The sequence below is a fragment of the Berghia stephanieae genome, chromosome 6 (genome assembly GCF_034508935.2).
Source record: "Berghia stephanieae isolate SIO BIC M18660-M18661 chromosome 6, UCSD_Bste_1.3, whole genome shotgun sequence".
Taxonomy (NCBI): Eukaryota; Metazoa; Mollusca; class Gastropoda; order Nudibranchia; family Aeolidiidae; genus Berghia; species Berghia stephanieae.
The window spans coordinates 36,885,584-36,910,498 of NC_088365.1; the positions used below are offsets into that span (position 1 = coordinate 36,885,584).

Here is a 24,915-nt window from a genome sequence, read left to right on the forward strand (position 1 = left end):
GTGGGAATTCTCCAATATTTAGAGGTTTATTTTACTATAACTACTATATAGTGTACTACTTAAAGACCATTATGTTGCGGGTGGTTGGATGGGAGCATCACCCTTGAATCATATACCTATGATGTTCGCATGGGTGTACGATCCGATAGTGATGTTGTTTCTTCTTCTCTTTACTAGCCTATCCTGCTTCTTTGGTTTGTGATTGTATTTTTGACAGGGGATATTTTTTTTCTGTAAATCTTCTGCCTGTTTGTTCTTGGTTATTTATAATTTAGCTTATGATATCTTTAGGTTATGATTTTGATTGACATTTGTACTATTTTTGTTAGATTGCTTGTTTTTTTGTTTCAGCGGTCTCTCATATAACCTCAATTGTGTTGGAAGAGACCTAAAGCAACAAACAAACAAAAAAAGACCATTATGTTGCATGAAATGTTGCATATATGCAATCGCTGCTGTTTAGCCAATCTCCCTAATTTTTACCCCAAAACCCCCTCTCAAGTGATGTACCAGGTTGCCAGTTATGTATTTCTAAACATCCTAAGTTATTTAATTTATTTTGCAATTGTGCTTGTGTATTGGTCCTTATCAAGGTTGAGGCAGTTGAATTCTTGATTTTGTCTGATCTGAAATTTTGATCTCGTTGTCGAAAGTGTTATTTCATAACGATTCAAATGTGCTGGAACTATAGCAGCATTGGACTAGCTTCTGCTATCTTAAACTTATTAGTGTTAGTTGTAGTAATTAAAAAGGCTGACTTTTATATGTTGCGATTTGATGAAAGGGAGGGGGGGGGGGGGGGGGCACGCGTCATCCCCCAAACCAGGGCCAAATGAGCATTCCTTATTTTATTTTTGAAAAGTTGGCAGCTATGGTAATGTGATTGTTTTTTTAATGGAGAGAACTCCACAAAAGTACTAGAGACTATCATCGTCATTATTATTATTACTGCATGAGATTTGGCTCTAAATAAATATAAACTATTATTACTGCCACTAGTATCATCATCACTACCGCTAATGTGGCCACCACCATACGATCTTCATCTTTACCACAACCACTTCTATAGCCACCACAACACCATTAACGTCACTAGTACAGTGACCACTACATCATCATCACCACTAACACATCATCATCATCATAATTATCACCTCCATGTCAACCACCACTAAAATATCATCTTCATAACAATAAACATTACCACTATGTGGTCTAGTGGTATGGCACTTGCTTTCTGATCGGAAGGTCCTGGGTTCGAGCCTCACACTCGGTGCATAGTTGAGTCCTTGGAAAAGTCTCTTTACTCACATTCTCTCACCGTACTCAGGTGTAAAAAGTGTACCTGGTCGTTAGCAGCGTTGTCTTTGTCCGAAAAATTGTAATATCGCCTAACAGGCGTCATGTCCCGTCCTACATCTTAAATGTTGCTGTTGACAGAGACTCCTTGTGAAGCACTTTGAGCACATTTAGTGGATATTGCAGAGGTGCCTATCATCCCGCGATCCGCGAAATTGCCTTTCATCCCGCGATCCTGCTTCAAATTCCACTTTTTTTTCGACCGGACCGATAGTTAACGAAAATTTATGTGAACGGTGAAGGGTGACTTTAGACACATTGTCTTGATATCCGATTCTCTTGGCCTACAAGTACGATTACCTAGAGGCATCAATCCGACACAAACAAAGTCAAAGCCTTTTTAAGGTATCGATTCTAAAATTCCAGTCTTCAATAGAGCAGTAAAGTTAGGTGCCCCAAACGTAAACAAAGGTCGAGAAGCACGTGGCAAACCACATGTTCCTGTCTTGACAGCTCACGTTCCAATGTAAATAATAGAAAAAAATAACCTTTAAAATTTGGCTGTTAGGTGGCAAAAGAAACACATATTCATAAATACTCGATCATGCATCAAATAATGTCTAGATATGGATATTTTATGGAACAAAAGGTAAAATTTTCTAAAATTTATCAAAAGTTACAGTCTATCTATTTTTAGACCAGAGCAAATTATTGCGCTGGTGTGAACAAAACGAGAATTATTCGGAGCCTGATTTTCATAATAATTTAGCCTTATATTATTATTTCTGCAACTGTTAGATTTTATGTAAACATATTTTCAATACTGAAAGTGTATTGCCTACAACTCAAACTACAAAATTGGGAGACCTATATTGTGCGTAAATTATTCCGGTCCCTAACGGAAATCACTAGCAACTTGTTATTGTTTACGTTTGGGGCAGCAAACTTTACTGTTCAATAGTTGATCAAAGTAAAGTATCAAGTCGCCCAACCTAGTCTTCGACACCCGCTTTGGTCAATCGGTCATTTAGCGCCAGTTGCCTATTAGCGTCGGTCAATCATTCATGCATTCTTTCTTGTTGCAATAGAAGACATCCTCGCGCCTCTCCTATTCTGTTCAATTTGGATTCTCGTGCTGTGGTTTATTCAGTGACTGATTTATACTTGAATTAAGAGTTATAAAGTACTTTTCAGATTTCATTCTTACGGAACGTGTCACATTTGGACTTGTGCTGTAGGTGATTGATTTAATTTCGTTAGACAGTCAGTCTATCTATCTATTATCTCTAAATCCGATTGTTTTAGATCTCTACTTCAAATAACTATTATTATAGTATAGATACTAAGCTAAACTGAATAGTGGTAAATTCAGCTAGATCTGGATCTAGATGACATTACGTTTGAAGAATGGCACCGCCAGCGAAAAAACCTAAAGTTGAGCAAAAGTTTAGGCCAGAATATACATCGACCTGGGCTTCTATCGTGAAATCTAAGCCTGGGGATTATCATGCTCGTTGTGTTATTTGTGAGACAGATTTCACTATCAAATCGGGTGGATCAAGTGATATCGATAGGCATGTGAAATCAAAGAAACATCAGGATAATGACAGATTAAAATCCAAAATGAACTCTGTGTCTTCATATTTTACTCTTACCCCAAACCCACTCGATGACAAAGTGATAAATGCAGAGATGCTGTGGAATAAATTTTTAGTTGAGCACAACTTACCAATTGCTGCATCTGATCATGCTGGGGCTTTGTTCAAAGCCATATTCCCAGACTCAGAGATCGCCAAAAAATTTTCATGCAGAAGAACAAAGGCAACAGCCATCAATAATTGTATGGCAAATGAAATATCTAATGACATTGTCAGCAAAATGAAGTCTCAGCCATTTAGTATTTCAACGGATGGAAGTAATGATGGAGGTGAGGGACAAATTTATCCAATTGTAGTAAGGACTTTTGATGAGGAGGTGGGAAATGTAATGACTGATATGTTTTCTCTGAAAACTTGTGATGGTGCCTCTACTGGAGAGAATATATTCAAAGTGTTAGACTCTGCATTGCACAGGGATGCCACTTTTCCGGTTTTAGCCGGAAATCCGTTTTTTTTTTACCACCAGCCTGTTTTAATCCGGAACCTCCGGTTTTTGTCCGTCGTCACTATTCAAAAAAAAAATAAAAAATTTTTTAAAGAAGAAGAACAAAATCGCGATCGAGATTTGAGCCGGAACTTTTTCGCCTGGTGAATAATTTGGGCTGTCACCGCCGGTCGAATATTTGGGCACCTAAATGGTAGTTTATCTACGCCAATCCCCATCACAATTCCTCCTTTTAAAAAAAAAAAATTATAAATAAACAGTGATTTTGAGAATTTCTCAGAAATTTTCCGCTGAATTTGCCGTGTCAAACATTTCCCTCAAAACCACAAAATCACCATTATGTCTTATGTCATATTTTGACACCTGTGCATTAGTCTCGTGAAATTTAGTGACGGTCCCGTTTTTATGACGTCGGGCCAGACTATATGGCACCAGATGTCACAATTAACACAGACGACAGTGGTGTTCGTTGATGGTTGAAGGGGAAGGGGAGGGACAAATCTCTCTCTCTCTCTCTCTCTCTCTCTCTCTCTTTCTCTCTCTCTCTCTCTCTCTCTCTCTCTCTCTCTCTCTCTTTCTTTCTCTCACACTTTTCCTCTTTCCCTTTGCCTTTCTTTCCATTTCTCTTTTCTTCTTTTTTTGTTTTTTGATATAGAATTCCTAAGATCAATTCATAAATTATTCTCGTAGAGAAGTCTCTCTCCTCTCTCTCTCTCTCTCTCTCTCTCTCTCTCTCTCTCTCTCTCTCTCTCTCTCTCTCTCTCTCTCTCTCTCTCTCTCTCTCTCTCTCTCTCTCTCTCTCTACCACTACTACAACCACCACCACACCATCATCCCTAGCACCACTACTATTACAAATAACACCACATCATCCCTACCACCACTACTACTACAACTACCACTACATCATCATTCCTACCACAGCTACTACAACCACCACCACACAATCATCCATACGACCAGTACTACTGTAATCACTACCACATCATCCCTAACACCACTACTACTACAACCACCACCACATCATCATCCCTACTACAACCACCAAATGTAATTATAATTTCAACTTTTGAAATTCTCCGAGTCGTGTCAGAAATTGCTGCGAGACAAATTTTGGATTACATCTCAGTGAATTTGAGTGAAGTTTAAATTTATAGGTTATGGTTGCATGGGTGGGTCATGAACTTCACGATGAAAATTTTCTCCTTTTATGTGACCAGTCATTCTCACCCCTGATAGCTATTGATATTAATTTGTCTATATTTTGTTTTCAGCACCTTATTTTATCAATTTGAAAACTGTTAACTCTCCTTTCTTTTGTGTGTTATTTGCTCTCAATTGCAATAATAAGTACTGAAACAATATTCCAAATTTGATATTTTACAAAGCCCTTGACGTTGATTTGTATCTCGTCCGCGCAAATTTTCAGGCTTTTTTAAATATGCCTGGTGGCATCCCTGATTGCAAGAAAATGGGATAAAGTGGAGAAATTGTTTGGCATTTGCATGTGACAATGCAAGTGTCATGGCAGGAAGCAACAAAGGTGTGAGTGCTTTTATTCACAGACGTGTATATAAATGGCTGTCCATGTCACCTCCTACATATTGCTGCCAAAACAGCAACCAAAGAACTTTCAATAGATGTGGAAGAACAATTAGTGGATATATATTTTTATTTAGATAAAAGCAGCAAAAGGTAAAAGGAATTGATCTTTTTCCAACAACAGTGCTGTACATCTCTCCATGCCATCATTAATCATGGTACCACAAGATGGCTTTCCCTGCAGGCCTGCATAGAGCGCATGCTTGAACAATGGGAGCCCCTAAAAGGATTCTTCAAATCCGAACTGGATGCCTTAGGATCCAAGGACAAGGAAACCTCAAAACATACTCGCCTTATTAGGGTTAATAAATTCTTTGCAAGCAGTAGTTCTAAGTTATATTGCCATTTTCTGCTTGAAAATCTGACAATTTTCACTTCTGCAAATCTTATGTTGCAAAAGGAATCACCCCAAATTCATCGCCTCATGGGGAGATTAGATGAGCTTATTACAGATTTGGTTGTGAGGTTCATCCGAGGGTCTGCTGTCCATAATTCAAACACCATTTTTGATATTGACGTGAGCGACAAAAAAAATCAATTGACCAGGAAAGATTTGAAATTAGGTTCAGCCACAAGAGATTTATTTCAAAAGCTCCAACTAGATCCCTCTTTCTCAGGTCAACAAGAGGACTGCTTTGTTAAAGAAGTGAAGAACTTTTTTATCACTGCCCTTAGATACATTATCAGTAAATTTCCTCTGCAGGACAAATTTCTCATGAATGCTTCAGTTCTGGATGTAAGCAGGAGGCTCTCAAACAGATATTCCATGGTGGAGTATTTCATCAAGAGATTTCCCTGTCTTATCCCAGATGAGAATGTCCAAAATCTCCACTTGGAATTTGCAAAGTTTCAGGCAGAGCCACTGTCCAACGAAATTCTTTCAGAAGAGAGGATAGATGAGCAGTGGCCATAAAATAGCCAGATTAGGACCATGGACAATATACAGAAATTTCCATGCCTTAGTAGAGTGATGAAGGGGTTGTGTTGCTTAACCCATTCAAATACAGACACAGAGAGAGTGTTCAGTTTGGTTAGGAAGAATAAAACTGATTTCTGTTCTTCTCTCTCCACCCAGACCTTGAGCTCTCTTATTGTACAGAAGGTACACATGGCATCAAGAGCTCGGGCCTGTTACCAACATACTTTTTCCTCTGCTCTTAAAAGGAAGGCCAAAAGTGCTTACTCTAAGAGCCTGCAACCCTCTGATTAGTTTGTCAGAAACATAATATTGTACATGGTGTAAATAGGCTTGTTGTTTTTTTATATATTGTTTTATGATACGTGTGACTGAATATATTTGTAAGATTGTTAAAAATTATGACTGGATATGATTAGAATGCAAGATATTTAAAGATGACTGACTGACTGGCAGTGGAATAAAAACCAACCTTAGATCTGAGAAACTCGAAAGATGAAAGAATATTCGCAGTAAGTGGATTCCTCTTTTGGTCTCAAATTCCTCTTTTTCAGCTTTGAGATTCCTCTTTGGAGTATGTTAGGGTAGGCACCTCTGATATTGCGCTATATAGAAGCTCTTTTTTTTTTTTACCACAAAAAATCATACCTGTTTCAATTTCACCTGCTTATTAAATTTTAAAAGAAAATTCTAAAAAATTATTACATTAGTATAGGCAGCAAAGCATAGGACATTCTAGAAACCTCCATAGGTGGAAATGACTTACTGCTATTTTATAAGTGTGTCAGGGACTATTATTTGAAGGCATGTTACCATATAATTGCCAACTTCCCTCTAGAAAATGAGATCTTGAAACATGCTGAAGTGGGGGATTTATCCAATAACAGTTGTGTATCATTCAGCGCAGTAAGGCTTTTTATCAGAAAGTTAACTCTCTCCTTACCAGCCATTTTCTCCAAATCTTCACACCCAACTAACACAAAAATATATTTTTTATCACTCAAACACAATAGCAATAATTTCTTTAGCAAAACATGCTCTACAACACACTGTTCATTTTCTTTAAATCTGTACAAGAGAATTTTGAATAATAAAAATGTTGGTTGTATCGTAACGAATGTGACGCTTTTCCTATAGTTGGTAAGGAGAGGGTTAGTGTTTTGATCCTTGTAAAGAATGGAGAAAATTTTGATACTGCTATGGACAATCTGGAGTGTGAATTCAATATCTATAGCACTGAAAGCTTTGATCAGGAATTCCTTCAGCTTTCCTCAGTTCAGCAGTGCTTTGCACTAGACAGATTTATTGAATCCCTTGGACTTGGAGTGTTGAATTTTCAAAGGCTTCCTCACTTCATGTTAGGACTGTTGACCATCCCTCACTTAAATTGTGAATGGGATGGTTTATGTAAATATCATATAGACCCCTAGAGGATAAATCAATTACCATTATGGCTATGATATTGTGCTGTGTTGAGTCTAAACGATGGGTCTCGTTAGGATGTTCTGATTTTTCACCTGGAAAAGTTGGTTGCTATGCCACATCATCATCACCTACAACCACCCTCTCATGGTGGGTGGAGAGGTCGCTTTTGCTGTATCTTCTATCCCAGTTTATCTGATTTCCTTCTCTATGTTGCTTTGTCTTTGGTGAGATTACTTGGTTTTGTCTAGGCCCTTGCCGGAATCCTTGGTTAAAAGGGAAACAGTCAAATATGGATATGTTTTTGCTGACTCTTTACTCACGTTCTCTCACTGTACTCGGGTTTAAGATGAATCTCTGTTGGAAAAAATTGTAATATCACCATAACCAGCATCATGTCTCGTTCTACATGTTACGCATTACTGTTGGTCAGGGACCTTTTGTAAAGCGCTTTGAGCATGTTTAGTGGATATTGCACTATATAAAAGCTCAGGGTATTTTATTATTATTAAATGCTGGACTAAAAGCCTTTTTAAATAATAATGAGAAGACCTCAAGGACCAAATACAACAAAAGGGATTAAAGCAGTTTATAAAACAAAGGTTCAGGGCTGAGAATCTTCCGCCTAAAGGCGGATTTCTGCCTAAATGGTATTTTATCTCCGCCCATCCCATCACATTTCCTCCTTTTTCAAATTTGCCGTGTCAAATGTTTTCCTCAAAACCACAAAATCACCATTATGTCTTATGTCATATTTTGGCACCTGTGCTCAGTCTCGTGAAATTTGGTGACGGTCCCGTTTTTATGACGTTGGGCCAGACAGTATGGCACCAGATGTCACAATTGAAACAGAGACCAGTAGTGTTCTTTGATTAGTTAGTTGATGGTGGAAGGGGATGGACAAATGGGTCTGGATTTTTTTTCCCCTGTTGTAGGTACCTATTGCCTTTTTAATCTCTCTCTCTCTCTCTCTCTCTCTCTCTCTCTCTCTCTCTCTCTCTCTCTCTCTCTCTCTCTCTCTCTCTCTCTCTCTCTCTCTCTCTCTCTCTCTCTCTCTCTCTCTCTCTCTTTTTTTTTTTTTTTCCCTTTGCCTTTCTTTCTATTTCTCTTTTCTTCTTTATTTTTTTTTTTTGATATAGAATTCAAAATGTCAATACATAAGTTATTCTGGTAAAGAAGTCTCCCCCCCACCCCTATCTCTCTCTCTCTCTCTTTCTTTCGCAACTATCCATTTAATCATCTGGTATATAGAGATTTAGAGATGATATATTAGAACAAAGCAATGGTGATTGGCTTAGTTTAATCTTTTTTATTTTTACCTTTGGACTATGGCTTTAAATTTGAGAGATTCTTGGGTTGTATTTATAAGCTGAATAACTAGGTTTCTTTGCTTGTGTTTGATCGATAGACCGAGAAATTTTCCTCCTTTTTGACAAATTGCTATTATCATCACTGAATAAAAAAAAACACTCACCAAAACCAATACATCAACATCCTACCACCGCTACGATTACAATCACCACCACATCATTATCCCTACCACCACTACTACTACAAATAGCACCACATCATCCCTACACCATCATCTCTACCACCACTACTACTTCAACCACCACCACACCATCAACCCTACTACCACTACTACAACCACCACCTCATCATCATCCCTACCACTACTACAACTACAACCGTCATCCCTACCACCACCACTACTACAACCACCACCAAACCATCATCCCTACCACCACTACTACTACAACCACCACAACATCATCCCTACCACCACTACTACTACAACTACCACCTCATCATCATTCCTACCACAGCTACTAAAACCACCACCACACAATCATCCATACTACTACTACAATCACTACCTCATCATCCCTAGCACTGTTATTACTACAACCACCACCTTATCATCATCCCTACTACAACCACCACATGTTGTAATTACACTTTCAACTTTTGAATTCCACCGAATTGTGTCAGAAATTGCTGCAAGACAAATTTTGAATCGCATCTCAGTAAATTTTAGTGAAATTCAAATTTATAGGTTATGGTCGCATGAATGGGTCATGATCTTCACGATGAAAAATTTCCTCCTTTTTTGTGACCAGTCATTCTCACCCCTGAAGGTTTTAACTCATTTTCTAATAGAGCATTAATATATTTTTTGACTACAGGCCAGGGCATTATATGTGTCTCCATTGACACGGCATCAATCTGGGATTTCAAAATTATATCAAATTTGGTCTCTATTGCATCAACAAATCAAAAATAAACTCTTGAATAATAGCAACAGGTTTAGAATAAAATTAGGCATCATGAATTATTATTACAGTCCAGCCTGGAAATCTCGAACAAGTCAAGATAGGGTCTATTTGTTGGAGATTTCTGTGTTGAGTATTTTACAAAGAATGTTAAGAACAATATGAATGAGGTAAATGTGGGTGGGTCCTGTTATAATGATTACCGCTTCCCCTCTTTATCTCGGACTGCGTCAAAAGCAAGGTTAGCTTGATACTGTAAGATGACACAGTCAGCATGTCATATTATTGATTACACACCCGGCACACAACATCATTCAGTGATGATACTCTCCCGCGGGATTCCAGGATTTTGGGAATATCTCAGAAATTTTCCACTGAATTTGCAGTGTCAAACATTTTCCTCAAAAACCACAAAATCATCATTATGTCATATCTTGACACATGTGCACAGTCTCATGAAATTTGCTGACGGTCTCTGTTTTATGATGTCGCCAGATGTCACAATTGACACAAGACCAGTGGTATTCTTTAATGGTTGGAGGGGAAGGGGAGGGACAAATTGGTCTAGATTTTTCTCTCTCTGTTTTAGGTGCCTATTGCCTTTTTAATATCTCTCTCTCTCTCTCTCTCTCTCTCTCTCTCTCTCTCTCTCTCTCTCTCTCTCTCTCTCTCTCTCTCTCTCTCTCTCTCTTTGAGATTTTCATGTTGTCGATTCTATGAAAATATAGGGATTAAAACTGGGAAATGATCTAGCATCTGTTGTTGCCATGTTCATGTTCTTGCCAAAAGTTGTCACACAAAAAAATGACGAAAGTTGCCATTGATTGTCCATCTCTCATACTCATAGCACCGGTTCACTTCCCACTGGAGTCCATATCCAGTGGTTCTGCATTTACTCTCTAGTGGTGTCCGCCTCTCATAGTCCCAGGTTCACGCCCCACTGTTGTCCACCTCCCATAGTCCCAGGTGCACTCCCCTCTGGTGTCCATATCCAGTGGTTCCGCATTCACTTCTCAATGGTATCCATCTCTCATGTCCCTGTGTTCAATCCCCACTGATGTGTACTTCCTATAGTCTCAGGTTCACTCCACTGTTGTCCATATCCAGTGGTCCCGTGTTCACTCCCCCATGGTGTCCACCTCCCATGCTCCCGGGTTCACTCCCCAGTGGTGACCACCTCTCATAGCCCAGTTACTCCCTACTGGTGTCCACCTCTTAGTGCCTTGGTCTCACTCCCCACTGGTGTGCACCTCCCAAATTCCAGGGTTCATTCACTAATGGTGTCCACCTCCCAAAGTCCCTGGTTTACTCCCCACTGGTGTCCATGTCAGGCGGTTTTGTGTTCACTCCCTAGTGATGTCCATCTGTCATGGTGCCAGGTTCACTCCCCACTGGTGTCTACCTCACATTGTCCTGTGTTCACTCCCCACTAGTGTCCCATCTCAAAAAGTAGGTATACATTCCTCTCTTATATTCTATAGTCCTGGTTGACTCCCCACTTGTGTCTACATCTTACAGACTCCAGTTCATTCCCCATAGATGCCACCATCCCATAGCCTCAGGTTTACTCCCCACTAGTGTTCACATTTCAAAGTCCTGGGTTTTCTCTCCACTTTTTATTCTTAGTGCCTGGTTCACTCCCCACTTGCGTTTACATTCTTGAATTCATTCCCCACTACTGTTCACGTTCCTTCCTCTAATATTGACCTCACCATGGATGTTCATCTTAAGTGGTCCCTGGTTCAATCCGCACAGCCACTTATGTTGTAGTGAAGCAACACAAGGGCGACGCTTCTTTATCCTCTGATCAATGAGCAATCTATTGCAGTACAGTAGTTGTAGAGCTCTTTTCGATAAAGACATTGTGAAAAAATTGCTGCGCAATAATTGTTCCACTTGTTACAGTGAAAAAATTGTCTTCCTTTATTTTTTATTTGCTTTTCTTTTTCCTTTTGTTTTTTTTTAATGCGAAAAAATAGTGGTTTTGTCGAAAGTTGTGGCCGCAAATCGCGTTCAGATGCGAGAATGTGACATTTTTAGATTTCCTTACTGAACTGTATTTGTTAATATTATAATTATTATTGTTATTATTTGGATAATGTGGTGCTGAAGCATTTAACTGCATTTGGTGCAACTGCAAGAGCTACCACTATAAGAATAACTACTAACACTTTCGATGTCATTGTTACTACAAGTAAGAACTACAACTACTACTACTACTACTACTACTACTACTACTACTACTACTACTACTACTACTACTACTATTACTTCAACTACATCTATTACCACTACTATTATCGTTGCTGCTGCTGATTTCATTTAATATTGAATGAATCAGGGATTTTGCTCTGGCCCACCATCCCTGTTAGATTATTACAGTTTGTTGTTTGAAAATGGTGGTATTCTTAAATTAAAAATAAATAAATAAAATTGAGCTTTATATATAGCGCAATATCCACTAAATGTGCTCAAAGCGCTTTACAAGGGGTCCCTGGTCAACAGCAACATTTAACATGTAGGACGGGACATGACGCCTGTTAGGCGATATTACAACTTTTTGGACAAAGACAACGCTGTTAAAGAGCCAGGTACTCATTTTACACCTGAGTACGGTGAGAGAATGTGAGTAAAGAGACTTTTCCAAGGACTCAAACTATGCGCCGAGCATGAGGCTTGAACCCAGGACCTTCTGATCCGAAAGCGAGTGTCATACCACTAGACCACATAGCCGCACTTAACTTGCTTTTCATTTCCTTTATTAAATCTGTCATCAGGATGATCTTGCTTTCAAGGACAAGCAAAAGGCTGAAGCCAAAGCCATGAAGGAAGCTCAGGCAAAAGCAGCAGGAAAAGGTCCCATGAGTAAGTTTTTTTGTTTTCCTTCTCAAGCTTGATAAAACCTGAGAAAAATTTATGCTTTCATAACTACTTTATATTATTTTTAAGAATTCATCTAGAGTGCAACCCTGGATAATCTGGCATCGCGGAAAATTGCCATTTGAAATCCCAAATTTTGCCACAAAAAAATGACAATTTTGCCACAAAAAATAGAAAAATTTGCCACATTTTGCCGTAAAAATTGCCATATTTTGCAAATTTTGTTAACTAATCGGATAACTTTTTTTCGTTCCCGGGGACCCCAAATACTACAATGATCTGAAGATGCACACAAAAGTCACTCAGGTGCAGATCAGAATGAAAAATGATTTAAAACATCAATCTTAATCTTATATCAAAACAAAAGTACGAAAAACCTGCAAAGAGAGGTATCAAAATTTAATTAAACAAGATATTCATAGGAAATAAAACTGTTATAATAAAGGAACACCAAAGCCTTTAAGTTTGCTTCGTTGAGCCGCCTTCTCCTGTCTGAAAATACAAGATTATAAATGGAGAAGGACCTCTCAGCATCAGCAGAATTAAGGCAGGTGTATATGTATCTCTTTGCCAGCGTAGCAAGATGGGGAACATCTGAGCTAACACTGTTCCAAAAAACAGTCAGATCAAGTGGAATGCCTCCAGATGCCGACACTGCTCTTGGACCAAGAGACTCTTTATATCGAAGTACTTCTACACGAGGTACTTCATGAATACCAGGAATGGTCAAAGAATCAATATCAGAGTCAGCAATGAACACTAAATTGCAAGGATTGAAAAAGGTATCTCCTTCAATAATTCCATCCCTGGTTGGCCTTCCGTCGATGAATATTTCTCAAGCTTTTCATTGGCCAAAGAGAAAGCTTGACAAAAACTATCCTGGAGCTGAAGCTTGAGATGTTGGTCCAGGTCATGCGGACAGTGTCTTTCTACATCTTGTAGGGTCACATGGCAAGATGAAAACTGGTCCTTAATTTCCATGAGCTTTGACCACGCCTGGTGAAAATAGAAATAAGAATAAGGCAAGGATTAAAAAACATAAGAAAGTATTTTTGTTTTGTAATTCTTTTCTTGCTCTAGTCAAAGACATTCAACTATAATGTTGTGTCCAAAGGCAGAGTTTCAACAAAGATGGAATCGTTTCATTAATAATGATACCTGCTCTTAATCTTATAAAATAAGATTTAAAGGTAGGAGGAGAAAATGAATATTTACTGTCATGGCGATTGGACGTTGGCTTTGGAATACATCAGTAGCTACAACGATGGACTGAGACTGCTGGATTATAAAGCTCATCTCTGCTTGAATTAACTGGCGCTCCGACACCGAGCAGAGGATATCATTCAAGTAGACTAACGACTCTGGAGCCGTGCGCCCACAGTGCTCCATTTCCTTCACAATGAATGTGGCAAAGTGCTGCAAATTTTTCTCATGGTATGAGACCGCTTCAAACCAACAATTCCATCTGGATTTTGAAAAGGAAGTAAAAGAAATGATGCATTTTTAATTCATTTGTTAAATTGAATTTTTATTTGAAAAGAAGATAACATTATACCTACTTAATCTATCAGTTTTTGGCCTTATAGTATAGTCTGTTGAATTTACCATCATCATATGACTTGACCTAGTGAGGACTAATGTTAGGCATTGACTTTAATGGTTGACTATGACCCTCTTACTTTACCCCGAAATAATTGTGCAAGATAGCTTCCAATATTTATTTTTAAAAATTCTAGTGCATTTTCTTATATCAATGGTTAAAGCAAACTAACTTTGAAATAAAAAAATGATGACAATCTAAAAAGATAACATAATGGAATAATCAATTCTATTAAGCCATAGCAAGCACTTTCCCAGTCAGATACTTAATTAAAGCTCATCTTTTCAACAAAAAAAAGGGAGCAGATTACTATAACTGTAACATGATACTACTAAATATGTTTACTAACATATCAAATTAGGTAATAAGAATGACTGACCCTCCTATTTGTCAATATCCAATATTAACAATGTGTCACCTTTAGGTGAAAAAAGTTTTTTTAAAGACCCAGATGAATCATGACCAAGAAAGGAAAATTCTCAAAATCTCACCGTGTAGCGATTGGGTTTGGAGGCATCTTTGGAGATTTGACGAGTGGTGTCAGGAATCGCAGATATCTTGCCTTTCTGGCATTGGCGTTCCAAAATATCGCATTTGCAGCTTTGACGAATTTGTTGGTGCGATTGAAGGGCTTTCTGAAGGCATCACCCACTAGGCTCATGATATGAGCCATGCATGTGATATGCGTAGCATTTGGCATGAGCCCTTTCAATACATCATTGAAAGCCTTCCTCATGTATGCTGCATTGTCTGTGTTTACGGTGACGACGTCAGTAAACTTGATGCCAGTGGAGACTAAGCATTCAATTATGGCCGTCGCAACGGTTGTGTGGTTTGTGACAGACAAAAATCTTGTGTCCAAGAGGTAACTTTGGACTTTGTCCACATCAGCGCTCAAGGGTTCCAGTGGTGCAGCTAAGACATTGAGGACAAACCTGAAAAGATAGGCGATACAAATAAGAGAAAACACAAAATAACATATAGGGAAGGATGCAAAAGTGATATCATAATTGCTCTCAGCATTTAATTATAGAATTCAAACTAAGGATTCGAACTGATCACTGTGTATGTTGTGTTGTGTAGTACGCCCATATATATATATATATATATATATATATATATATATATATATATATATATATATATATATATATATATATATATATATATATATATATATATATATATATATATATATATATATATATATATATGTGTGTGTGTGTGTGTGTGTGTGTGGTATATATATATATATATATATATATATATATATATATATATATATATATATATATATATATATATATATATACCACACACACACACACACACACACATATATATATATATATATATATATATATATATATATATATATATATATATATATATATATATATATATATATATATATATATATATATATATGATTGTGCGTGAGTGTGTGTGTGTGTGTGTATTCACCTGCCTCCTACTCCTATATATAAATTACTCTTTCGCTTTAGTTTCTACAAACATTGTCAGTCAAAAACAAAAAACAAAACCCACCTTCCAACATCATCAGACATTTCATCACAGATGATGGCCACAGGCTTGTTTATAACTTTCTTATACACCACTTCTTTTTTGTTGGTGAACTCCCTCTTTAAGTAGCATTCCTGCAGCTGATGAGCTTGTGGAATGGCACCACCGTTTTCAACTCTTGTCTGCAAGAAGTTTCTGACTGCTGGGTGGTCAACCTTCGATAAGGGAATGTTTGCTGCAGCAAACATTGAAACAACTTCATTGCAGATATCATTTCTTGCTGAAAGAAAGAAATTTAAAAAATAGTTTGTTAATATGAATAGCTTTAAAAAAATAAGCTTTATATGGCGCAATATCCACTAAACGTGCTCAAAGCACTTTACAAGGGGTCCGTGGCCAACAGCAACATTTAACAGGTAGGATGGGACATGAAGCCTGTTAGGGGATATTACAATTTTTTTCGGACAGAGACAACGCTGTTAACGGCCAGGTACTCATTTTACACCTCCATTTCATGAGAGAATGTGAGTAAAGAGCCTTCTCCAAGGACTCAACTATGCACTGAGCGAGGCTCGAACCCAGGTCCTTCCGATCCTAAAGCGAGTGTCTTTTCACTATACCACAAAGTAATAATAAAAAGAACAACAATGATAATAATAATAATAATAATAATAATAATAATAATAATAATAATAATAATAATAATAATAATAATCATCATCATCATAATAATAATAATAGTAATAATAATACCCTCATCTTTTATATAGTTGTAATTGTATAGATTTATAGAGCAATATCCACCCAAAACTAAGTACTCATTTAGAGGGAAAGGGTGCACCACTCACCTTGCGTTGAAACTGTAGACGGTTTCTTCAAAACAGAATCCAATGTCCTCTGCTTCTTCACCGCTTCACTCTCATCCACGTCAGTGGCATGTGACCTCTTCATTCTTTCTTCTTTTGTTTTATGGTCTGCGGAATTGCGGTGGCTATCCACAGAAGACTTTCGTAAGTGGTCAATAACCTTGTTGCATGGTGTGCAGAATAGCTTTGAACCACTGACGTGGGTCCACTGGCTGTATTCTGAGTGTCGCTGGTGTGCAGTGACATGGCGAGCACATTTTGCCTTCTTCATGTCTAAACCAAGGAACTTGTCCATAGCGAGTTTGTAATCAACAAGTAGATGTAAGAGAAAAGAACGCCGGTAGCGAAACCAATTGAAGATAACAATAATAGCGTCACTCGTCACTAAGGTGAAAGTGAAAGTAGAAAAACTCCTTTTAATTGCAATGTAACGTCTGTTGTTAGTAGTATGGCAGTTTAAAAACCAGACTGGGCAGCTTCCAGTAGCAGTTTAAACAGACCAGGAGCTATGAGAAAATGAAAGAAAGGGACGATGCTGACTTTCGGAAATTCGCCACTTTAAAAAAACCACTCGGGTTAAATAATGGTGAAAAATTTAGATTTTTCATGAAATTTGTAAAATTTGCGGTAAATTGCGGAAAAGTGCGAATTTTGCGGCCGCAAATTTGCCATTGCGGCCGCGAAAAACCACGATGACAGGATAATGACATCACATCATTCCATTCGACACTGCATTGTCTGATGATATCATTTAACCTCCACTGACCTTAGACAGGTAGCTAACAAGGAGGGTTAATGGATCATTGAGAGCTCCACTGATAAGCTTCTTTTGCTGTGGTTCCATATGAACTAGTGTGGATTCCATTTAGTGAAGTAAATATGTGTTCTGATTGGTCGGTAACAAAGCGATCTCATTGGGAGGGGAAAAATATTTTTTTATTGGTTAAAGTATGAGATGACGAAATAAGCGGACATGGTTATAAGTTCACTTAGCCTACAGTCAGAGAACACAGACAAATCCTGGAAGTGAGGGGACAATTCAAGCTGGTCTCCTTTATTTAGTCCATATCATAATGTCTTATGGTGCATGTTTTGTTGTGTAGTAATATCTGAATTGTAAACATGGATCATCATCGTATTGCATTGCTCCCCCAAAGTTTGAGATGACATCATATCAAGCAAGAAGAAGAAGAGGAGGTTGGAGACCTGTCATTTATACAGTGACTCCCATATTTGTTGAATTAGGAAATTTTTAAGGAAACGTGATCAAAATATAATTTTTTAGCAGCATATGAATATGTAGCGAAATTGAACCCTCCATATCAAAGCATTTTTGAAATGGCAATTCATAGAAGAAAGAATGGATACCAAACGATTTCTGAAGATATACTGATTTTTTGTTGATTAGCACGGCAGATCTGTGTGTGTGCGTGTGTAAGATAGAATACATTGTACAGTCCAAGGTAATTTTAACTTTTAGCTTCATACATTCTCGAGGCAGAACCGTCATGTCATTAATATCTTTATTATAGAAAAGGGTATTTCGATGTTGATTTACTTTTATAAAAACTTGTGTATCTCATCTATCTTGTGATTTCAGCTGGAGGTGGAATTAAAAAGTCTGGCAAGAAATGACCTTGAAAGATGACCGACATCCCATTTACATCCACCTTCTTGACTGTTGTATTATAAAAGACTAATCTTATTTTTAATGGCTGGCTTTATCACCTCATCTTTACAGTATACTGCCAGTTTTAAATGTTTCTTTGTGAACTCTTGACATTCAAAAATAAACATATAAAATTTTCATTTGGACTTGAGTGTAATTTTTAAGCTCTAGATTTGTTGTTGGAAGTTTGTAACTAATTTAATGGGCAGGGAGGTACATGCTCTGTCTTCTATCCCCCCATACCCGTTTCCCATTTGTGTCCTGTCATTGTCTTGGAATGAGATTACTTAGTTTTGTCCTGATCCTTGCCGGAGCTCCTTGGCTGGGAGGGAAACAGTCAAATGTATAGTTATAGTTTTGGGAGATGATATTTTTTTCCCTTGTAAATCCTCTCTCTGTTATGTATTGTATTATGTTTAGTTTACATATTATATAATATAATTGGTAAACATTTGAGTGTATTCCTCTTAGTTGGGACCTGTGCTTGTGTCTGGATGAGACTTTTAGGTGATCTCAAACTAAGTACATTTGTGGTATGCTCTTGGAATCTACATCTGATCCCTATTTGTTCCCAGTTCCCCTATGTCTTACTTTTTCTTGGGTGCTTTAATTGTAATTCTATAACTCTTTACTATCCCATTTTCTTCCTTTTTACTGGCGCTGATATAACCTAAATGTGTTGCAAGCGCCGTAAAACCCTTAAAAACAAACAAACAAACATAACTAATTTAATACACTTGTGCGAAAATATGAAGGAAAAACAACTTTCCCTGTATTCATTTTTGCATTGGGAATGCCATTTGAGTAGCCATTTCCAGCTCAATCTTGAGAGCTTGAGCATTGTGAAGAGTTTGAATTTCCAAATGCAAGAATGTGAAAATTCTTGAATTATACCCCTCCAAAAAAATTTAAATATTAGATACTTTGAACAATTTGACTATAGCAATACACCCATATTGCCAGGATCATGGAAAGATATACGTGTTTTGTGTCAATATATAAGAGAAATATCAAAAAATATTAAAGGAAACAAATGGCAAACGTGAAGCACAGTTGAAAAGGATTAAGGTAGGGTCTTATAATAGCAGATATTGAAGAAGTGAACAATGCTGGCTTTTTTTAATCTTTGGATTTGAAAAGTCGTTGATGGTGGTCTGCTTCTGTATGCAAGGAATAATCCTGTAAACTCAATTTTCAGATTGGGCAATGTTGTCATTGCTGCTTTGCTTGACACAGTTCTGTCGGTAGTACAATTTCTTTAACTGCACCGATGTCTTTAAAACTGTCTTGAGATGGATGTTGCAAAGATGGTTTCAATTTGATCAATGTTGATGTAGTCCTGGCTTTATTTCCTTTGGAAAGATGTCACCTTGCCCTAGAACAATTTGCCTTACTTGTCTTGGTCCATGTTGGGTCATAGGGCTGCAACTATGCTCATCCAGTGCACTTAATTCTGGACCATCATCCTTGGGCGGAGCCAGACTGGGACTAGGGCTGAGCTGGGGGGTTAGTGCAACACCAGTCAAGGTACCAGTGTTGGTATGTTTAGCTGGGATTGGGACGAAAATGATGTTTGCATCTTGTGTTTACATATATTTTTTTTCCTCAAATGTATTTTTTTGTATTATCAGGTGTAATGTTTCCAAGTAATTAATTTAATGAATTACATCCCCTGTTTTATAATTTACTTTCACTTTCAATACTTCCAGTCTTCTACTTTCACTTCCTGTTTTTTGGTTATCTTTGTATCCTGCCGGCAAGCAGCAACCAACTCTGTATCATGCTTATCAATAAACTTTAATCTTCATCCATCCATCTTTGCATTATTAAATTATCATTTAATACCCATTCAAACATTACATTGGCGACGAGAGGGTACATCCACGCAAGTATTTACTACTTCAAATAGAGTATTTTATCAATTGCTTAACCTATAGTTCATCACAATCGTGTTTGTAAACAATGGCTTCTCTAGGCTTGCCTACCTACCCAACATTCGACTGTGCATCAGCAGGTCGAGCTGTAAGATGGCAGAAGTGGGTCTCTCGTTTGAAAAACTTGTTTGTTGGCTACGGAATAGAGTCCGTTGAAAGACAAAAAGCGCTGCTACTCACCTTTGCCGGTGACGAACTCAATGACATCGTTGATACCTTCACTGAAGAACAACTAACTCCGAGAGGCAATGAGACACTTTCAAAACTTTGTGATACAATCACCAACCATTTTAGCCCACAAAGCAATAGGGAATACCAACGATAGGTTTTTCGACATACACACCAGTCATCTGATAACATCGAGGAATTCTACGCAGAACTGAAACAGCTATCTCTCACTTGTCAGTTCCACGACGCGGATGCCGAAATTAAATCGCAGCTAATATCAGGATGTAAATCGCAAAAAGTACGTGAAAAAGGTTTATCCAGTCCAGACATTAGTTTGGCTGACCTTCTGACTTATGCCCGCACCGTGCAACTAACCACAGTCCAGGCAAAGCTCATGGCATCAGATTCTCCTGTAAACGCAATCAATACGAACTTCGGTCAAAATCACAATAATCAAAGACAACGATCTACCCTACCCCGCAATCAACGTCATCATCATGGCAAATGCAACAATTGTGGAGGTGAATGGCCACACATTGGAGGTCAAAACCACTGTCCCGCTCGAAACAAAACATGTCGTGCATGTAACAAACTGCATCATTTTGCCTTGGTATGCAAATCTACTACAACACGTCATCAAGACCAGCCATCTCAATCGCAATCTCATTCCAGAAGACAAGGTCAAAGTCACAACCTAAGGCGTCGCGTCCACGTCATAAATTCAGACTCAGACAGAAGTCAAGGTCAAAGTCACAACCTAAGGCGTCGCGTCCACGTCATAAATTCAGACTCAGACTCGGACACTCCAGTCAATCGTCTCAACACCACCGACACGTACAACTACAATGATACAGAATACGTGTTTGCCACAAACAAGGGAAGTAACCTTCCTCACTTCGCTGTCTCGATAGGAGACCATGAATTTCAGTTTCTTGCTGACTCAGGTGCTACGATCAATCTCTTAGCAAAGGTTGACTTTGACAAGTTAAATCCCAAACAGATGCTACAAACATCATCCAAACGAATTTCAGCATACGGCTCTCCTTCACACATTCCTGTGTTGGGCGTCTTCCATGCTACACTGCGACATGGTACCACCACAACTACGGCTCCTATTTACGTCGTCGATCGAAATGAACGCCCCATCTTAGGCTGGCAAACATGCAGTGATTTGCAATTGATTGACACCATCAATCATATCTCACCAAACCAGAGTGCTCTCGTACAAGAGTTTTCAGACTTATTTACCGGTCTAGGCTGCTTGCAAAACACTCAAGTCAAACTACACATAGACCAAAACATTCAACCTATAGCGCAGCATTACCGACGCATTCCATTTCATATCCGCCAAGACGTTGAAAAACAACTCAACAAAGATGAAGAACGGGTGTCATCGAGAAAGCTACTGGCCCTACCCCATGGGTATCTCCTATCGTTGTTGTGCCAAAACCCAAGCAACCTGGTAAAGTGCGTGTATGTGTGGACATGCGCTCTGCCAATACAGCCATCAAACGTGAACATCACGCGACACCTACACTCGACGAGCTAAAAACAACTATCCGGAGCGAAAATATTTAGCAAAGTAGACCTGAATCAAGGATACAACCAAATTGAATTAGAGGAGGCATCAAGATACATCACAACATTTGCCACGCACAAAGGACTCTACAGATACCGCCGTCTTTTCTTTGGAGTAAATTCCGCAAGCGAAATCTTTCAAGAACAGATCAGACAAGCACTCACCGGTCTGTGAGGCGTCATTAACATCAGCGATGACATCCTCTGCTATGGCAATTCTCAACAAGATCATGACGCCAACGTACGGGCATTGTTCCACCGCTTACGAGAAAAATGTCTCACTATCCACAAAGAAAAGTGCAAGTTCAACCAAACATCAATCGAATTTCTTGGACACACCTTCAGCAAAGACGGAGTCACTCCAAGCCACGAGAAGGTCAAAGCAATTCTTAACCTAGCTACACCCACAAATGCTTCTGAGGTGCGTAGCTTACTCGGCATGATAAATTTTTGCAGTGCACACCATATTCCACACTACGCATCACTCACACACAATCTGCGCCTACTCACCAAAAAGACCGTCCCATGGGAGTGGACAACCATCCATACCACCGATTTTAGCTCTCTAAAAGCAGCTCTGAGCAAAGCAATCACCTTAGCCTACTTCGACCCAAACAAGCAAACCGATATTTATACAGACGGAAGTCCCATAGGGATATCGGCAGTACTTGTTCAAGACGGTCGCATTATACAGTTTGCAAGCCGCACACTTACACCAACCGAACAGAGATACTCGCAACAGAACGCGAGGCTCTCGCAATAACTTGGGCGTGTGAATATTTTCACATTTACATCTTCGGATCACCCTTCAAAATACACACCGATCACAAACCTCTTACCACCATCTTTTCAAATCCCAAAGCCAGGCCATCGCCAAGGATTGAACGCTGGATGCTACGCATGCTACCATACCACTTCACCATTTGCTACATAAATGACATAAATTTGACAATCCTGCCGACTTTTTAAGTCGTCACCCAGTCACACACTCTCAAAGCTGTAGAGAACAAACCATAGCCGAAGAATACATTAACTACCTCACACACACATCCACACCAAAATCCATGACCCTAGAAGAAGTGGCACACGAAACATCACAAGACCAAACCCTAATGCTCGTTATCCAATCAATACGATCCAATAATTGGTACACCAATTCTCAAGAAGTCAACCAAAAGCTTTTTCAAACGCTCTATCTCTGCCGCTCTGAACTCGCCATTGCAGACAAACTCCCTGTCATACTAAAAGTCATCAAATCGTCCTACCACAATCGCTTTATGAAACAGCCATCAAACTAGCACATTCTGGACATCAAGGCATAGTCAAAACTATATCCTTACTTAGGGAAAAGGTCTGGATACCAAACATGCAGAACAGAGTAGAGAACACTGTAAACAACTGCATGCTGTGTCAAATTTCTACACCGAAAACAACACGCGAACCGTTACATATGTCCCCGCTTCCATCAGCCCCGTGGACAGAGCTCTCAGCAGATTTTGGTCATCTGCCTAATGGCCAGTACATATTGGTCGTTACAGACGAATATTCCCGCTACCCCATCGTGGAAATACTCGACTCCATTCCAGGTCACAGCGTTATTCCCCGCCAGGACAAAATTTTCTCAGGATTCGGCATCCCGGAATCATTGAAAACTGATAACGGTCCTCCCTTCAACGGACATGACTTTTCCAACTATTGTCACCACATGGGCATCAAACACCGCAAAATTACCCCATTGTGGCCTCGTGCCAACGCCGAAACTGAACGATTCATGAAAACGGTCAAAAAGACACTCCGAAATACCCCAACTCCACAGCTAAAACAACAACTGTACCGATTTCTAATATCATACAGATCAACTCCACACTGCACAACAGGCGTTGCTCCTGCAACAATACTTTTCGGCCGACAACTTCGAACAATGCTCCCACAAACCACCAAATCCTTCGAAGATAACTCATTGCGTGAACGAGACGTCCACCAAAAAGCCAAAATGAAGCATTACGCTGACAACAAAACATATGTAAAGCCTTCAGAGCTCAAAATTGGCGATCCCGTTCTCCTAAAACACAACAACCTTACAAAACGCGACCCCCCATACGAATCACAACCTCTTGTTATAACCCAAAAGAAAGGATTCATGATCCAGCTGCAAGAGGTCAACAGCAAGTTACTCGCAACAGTAGCTTCTTCAAAAAGTCGCCTCGACCACCAACAACTGCTGAAATAGAACCAGATCATCCCGATCCAGACTCGCCAGACAACACTACCCAAAATACCAATACCCTACCGCATTCCCCACCTGCACATTCATAACCCGAAAATTGTGTAACAAATGGTCCCCCGATAAGACCACGTCGCAACATTCGTCGTCCCAAAAAATTTGACGATTTTGTACTAAATAATTGTCTTAATTAAATCCTCAATACGTAGTGTTAAAAGTTGAAACCAATATTAATCATATATATATATATATATATATATATGGTGGATAAGAATAATTAAATAAAAAACCTTTGTGCCCGTGTCTGGAAGGTTTTTTTCATTAAAGTGATAACTACAAGCATTTAAAAACTATATTTAAGATTTAGTCTTAAAATCTTGGCATGACATCAGTTCCCACTACACCATAATGTGAAAACCTTGTGCCCGTGTCTGGAAGGTTTTCTAATAAAAAACTAATACATATATAATATGTGTGTTATCAGTTATTCAAATACTCAAGTTAGCAGTGTACCACTATCATTAAACTCATCTTATTCTTACTATTAATTCACCCTGAGGAGGAAAGATCTATGCTATCATTGGAACAATATCAGAGTATACGACATCATCAAGTCTGGGACAATTAATTTACTTTGCTTTTCCTGATCTAGACATAACTGCAAGATGTTTGCAATTTATTTGTGAATCAATTTATTATTGCTACTATATTATATTCAACTCAGTTTCCCTGCTTTATCTTTAAACATTTTGTTGTTGTAAATATATCAATTAATCAACTACATTTTATTTATTAAAAAGGGGAGTGATGTAATGTTTCCAAGTAATTAATTTAATGAATTACATCCCCTGTTTTAT

At 38.6% G+C, this 24,915-nt stretch overlaps 4 protein-coding genes across 5 annotated transcripts in view; 3 read left to right on the plus strand and 1 right to left on the minus strand.

Annotated features, from left to right (window-relative positions):
• LOC144974978 (translation machinery-associated protein 7-like) overlaps nt 1-18,294 on the plus strand; it is a 30,887-nt gene extending 12,593 nt beyond the window's left edge. The window contains exons 3-4 of the mRNA XM_078918558.1: nt 12,393-12,480; nt 18,086-18,294. Coding sequence (XP_078774684.1) covers nt 12,393-12,480; nt 18,086-18,120 — 123 coding nt within the window. The 3' untranslated portion in view covers nt 18,121-18,294. The remainder of the gene's footprint in view (nt 1-12,392; nt 12,481-18,085) is intronic.
• On the plus strand, nt 821-12,385 carry LOC144974977 (uncharacterized). Of its 2 annotated transcripts, none has more exons than XM_078918556.1 (2): nt 821-7,944; nt 9,481-12,385. In XM_078918556.1, the coding sequence occupies exon 1, from the start codon at nt 2,707-2,709 to the stop codon at nt 3,547-3,549; it is 843 nt and encodes a 280-aa protein (XP_078774682.1). In that variant the 5' UTR covers nt 821-2,706; the 3' UTR covers nt 3,550-7,944; nt 9,481-12,385. Both variants share the same exon structure in this region, with proteins under 2 accessions (XP_078774682.1, XP_078774683.1).
• On the minus strand, nt 13,255-17,194 carry LOC144975546 (uncharacterized). The gene is made up of 5 exons (XM_078919706.1): nt 16,468-17,194; nt 15,644-15,899; nt 14,587-15,030; nt 13,711-13,960; nt 13,255-13,491 (listed from the first exon to the last, which is right to left on the minus strand). Exons 1-5 carry the CDS (start codon nt 16,778-16,780, stop codon nt 13,255-13,257), a joined length of 1,500 nt encoding a protein of 499 aa, XP_078775832.1. The 5' UTR covers nt 16,781-17,194.
• A 1,822-nt stretch (nt 18,295-20,116) lies between the features above and the next one.
• On the plus strand, nt 20,117-21,987 carry LOC144975839 (uncharacterized). Its single transcript, XM_078920029.1, has 3 exons — nt 20,117-20,176; nt 20,435-20,936; nt 21,000-21,987. The coding sequence occupies exons 1-3, from the start codon at nt 20,117-20,119 to the stop codon at nt 21,803-21,805; spliced, it is 1,368 nt and encodes a 455-aa protein (XP_078776155.1). The 3' UTR covers nt 21,806-21,987.
• The last annotated feature ends 2,928 nt before the right edge of the window (nt 21,988-24,915 follow it).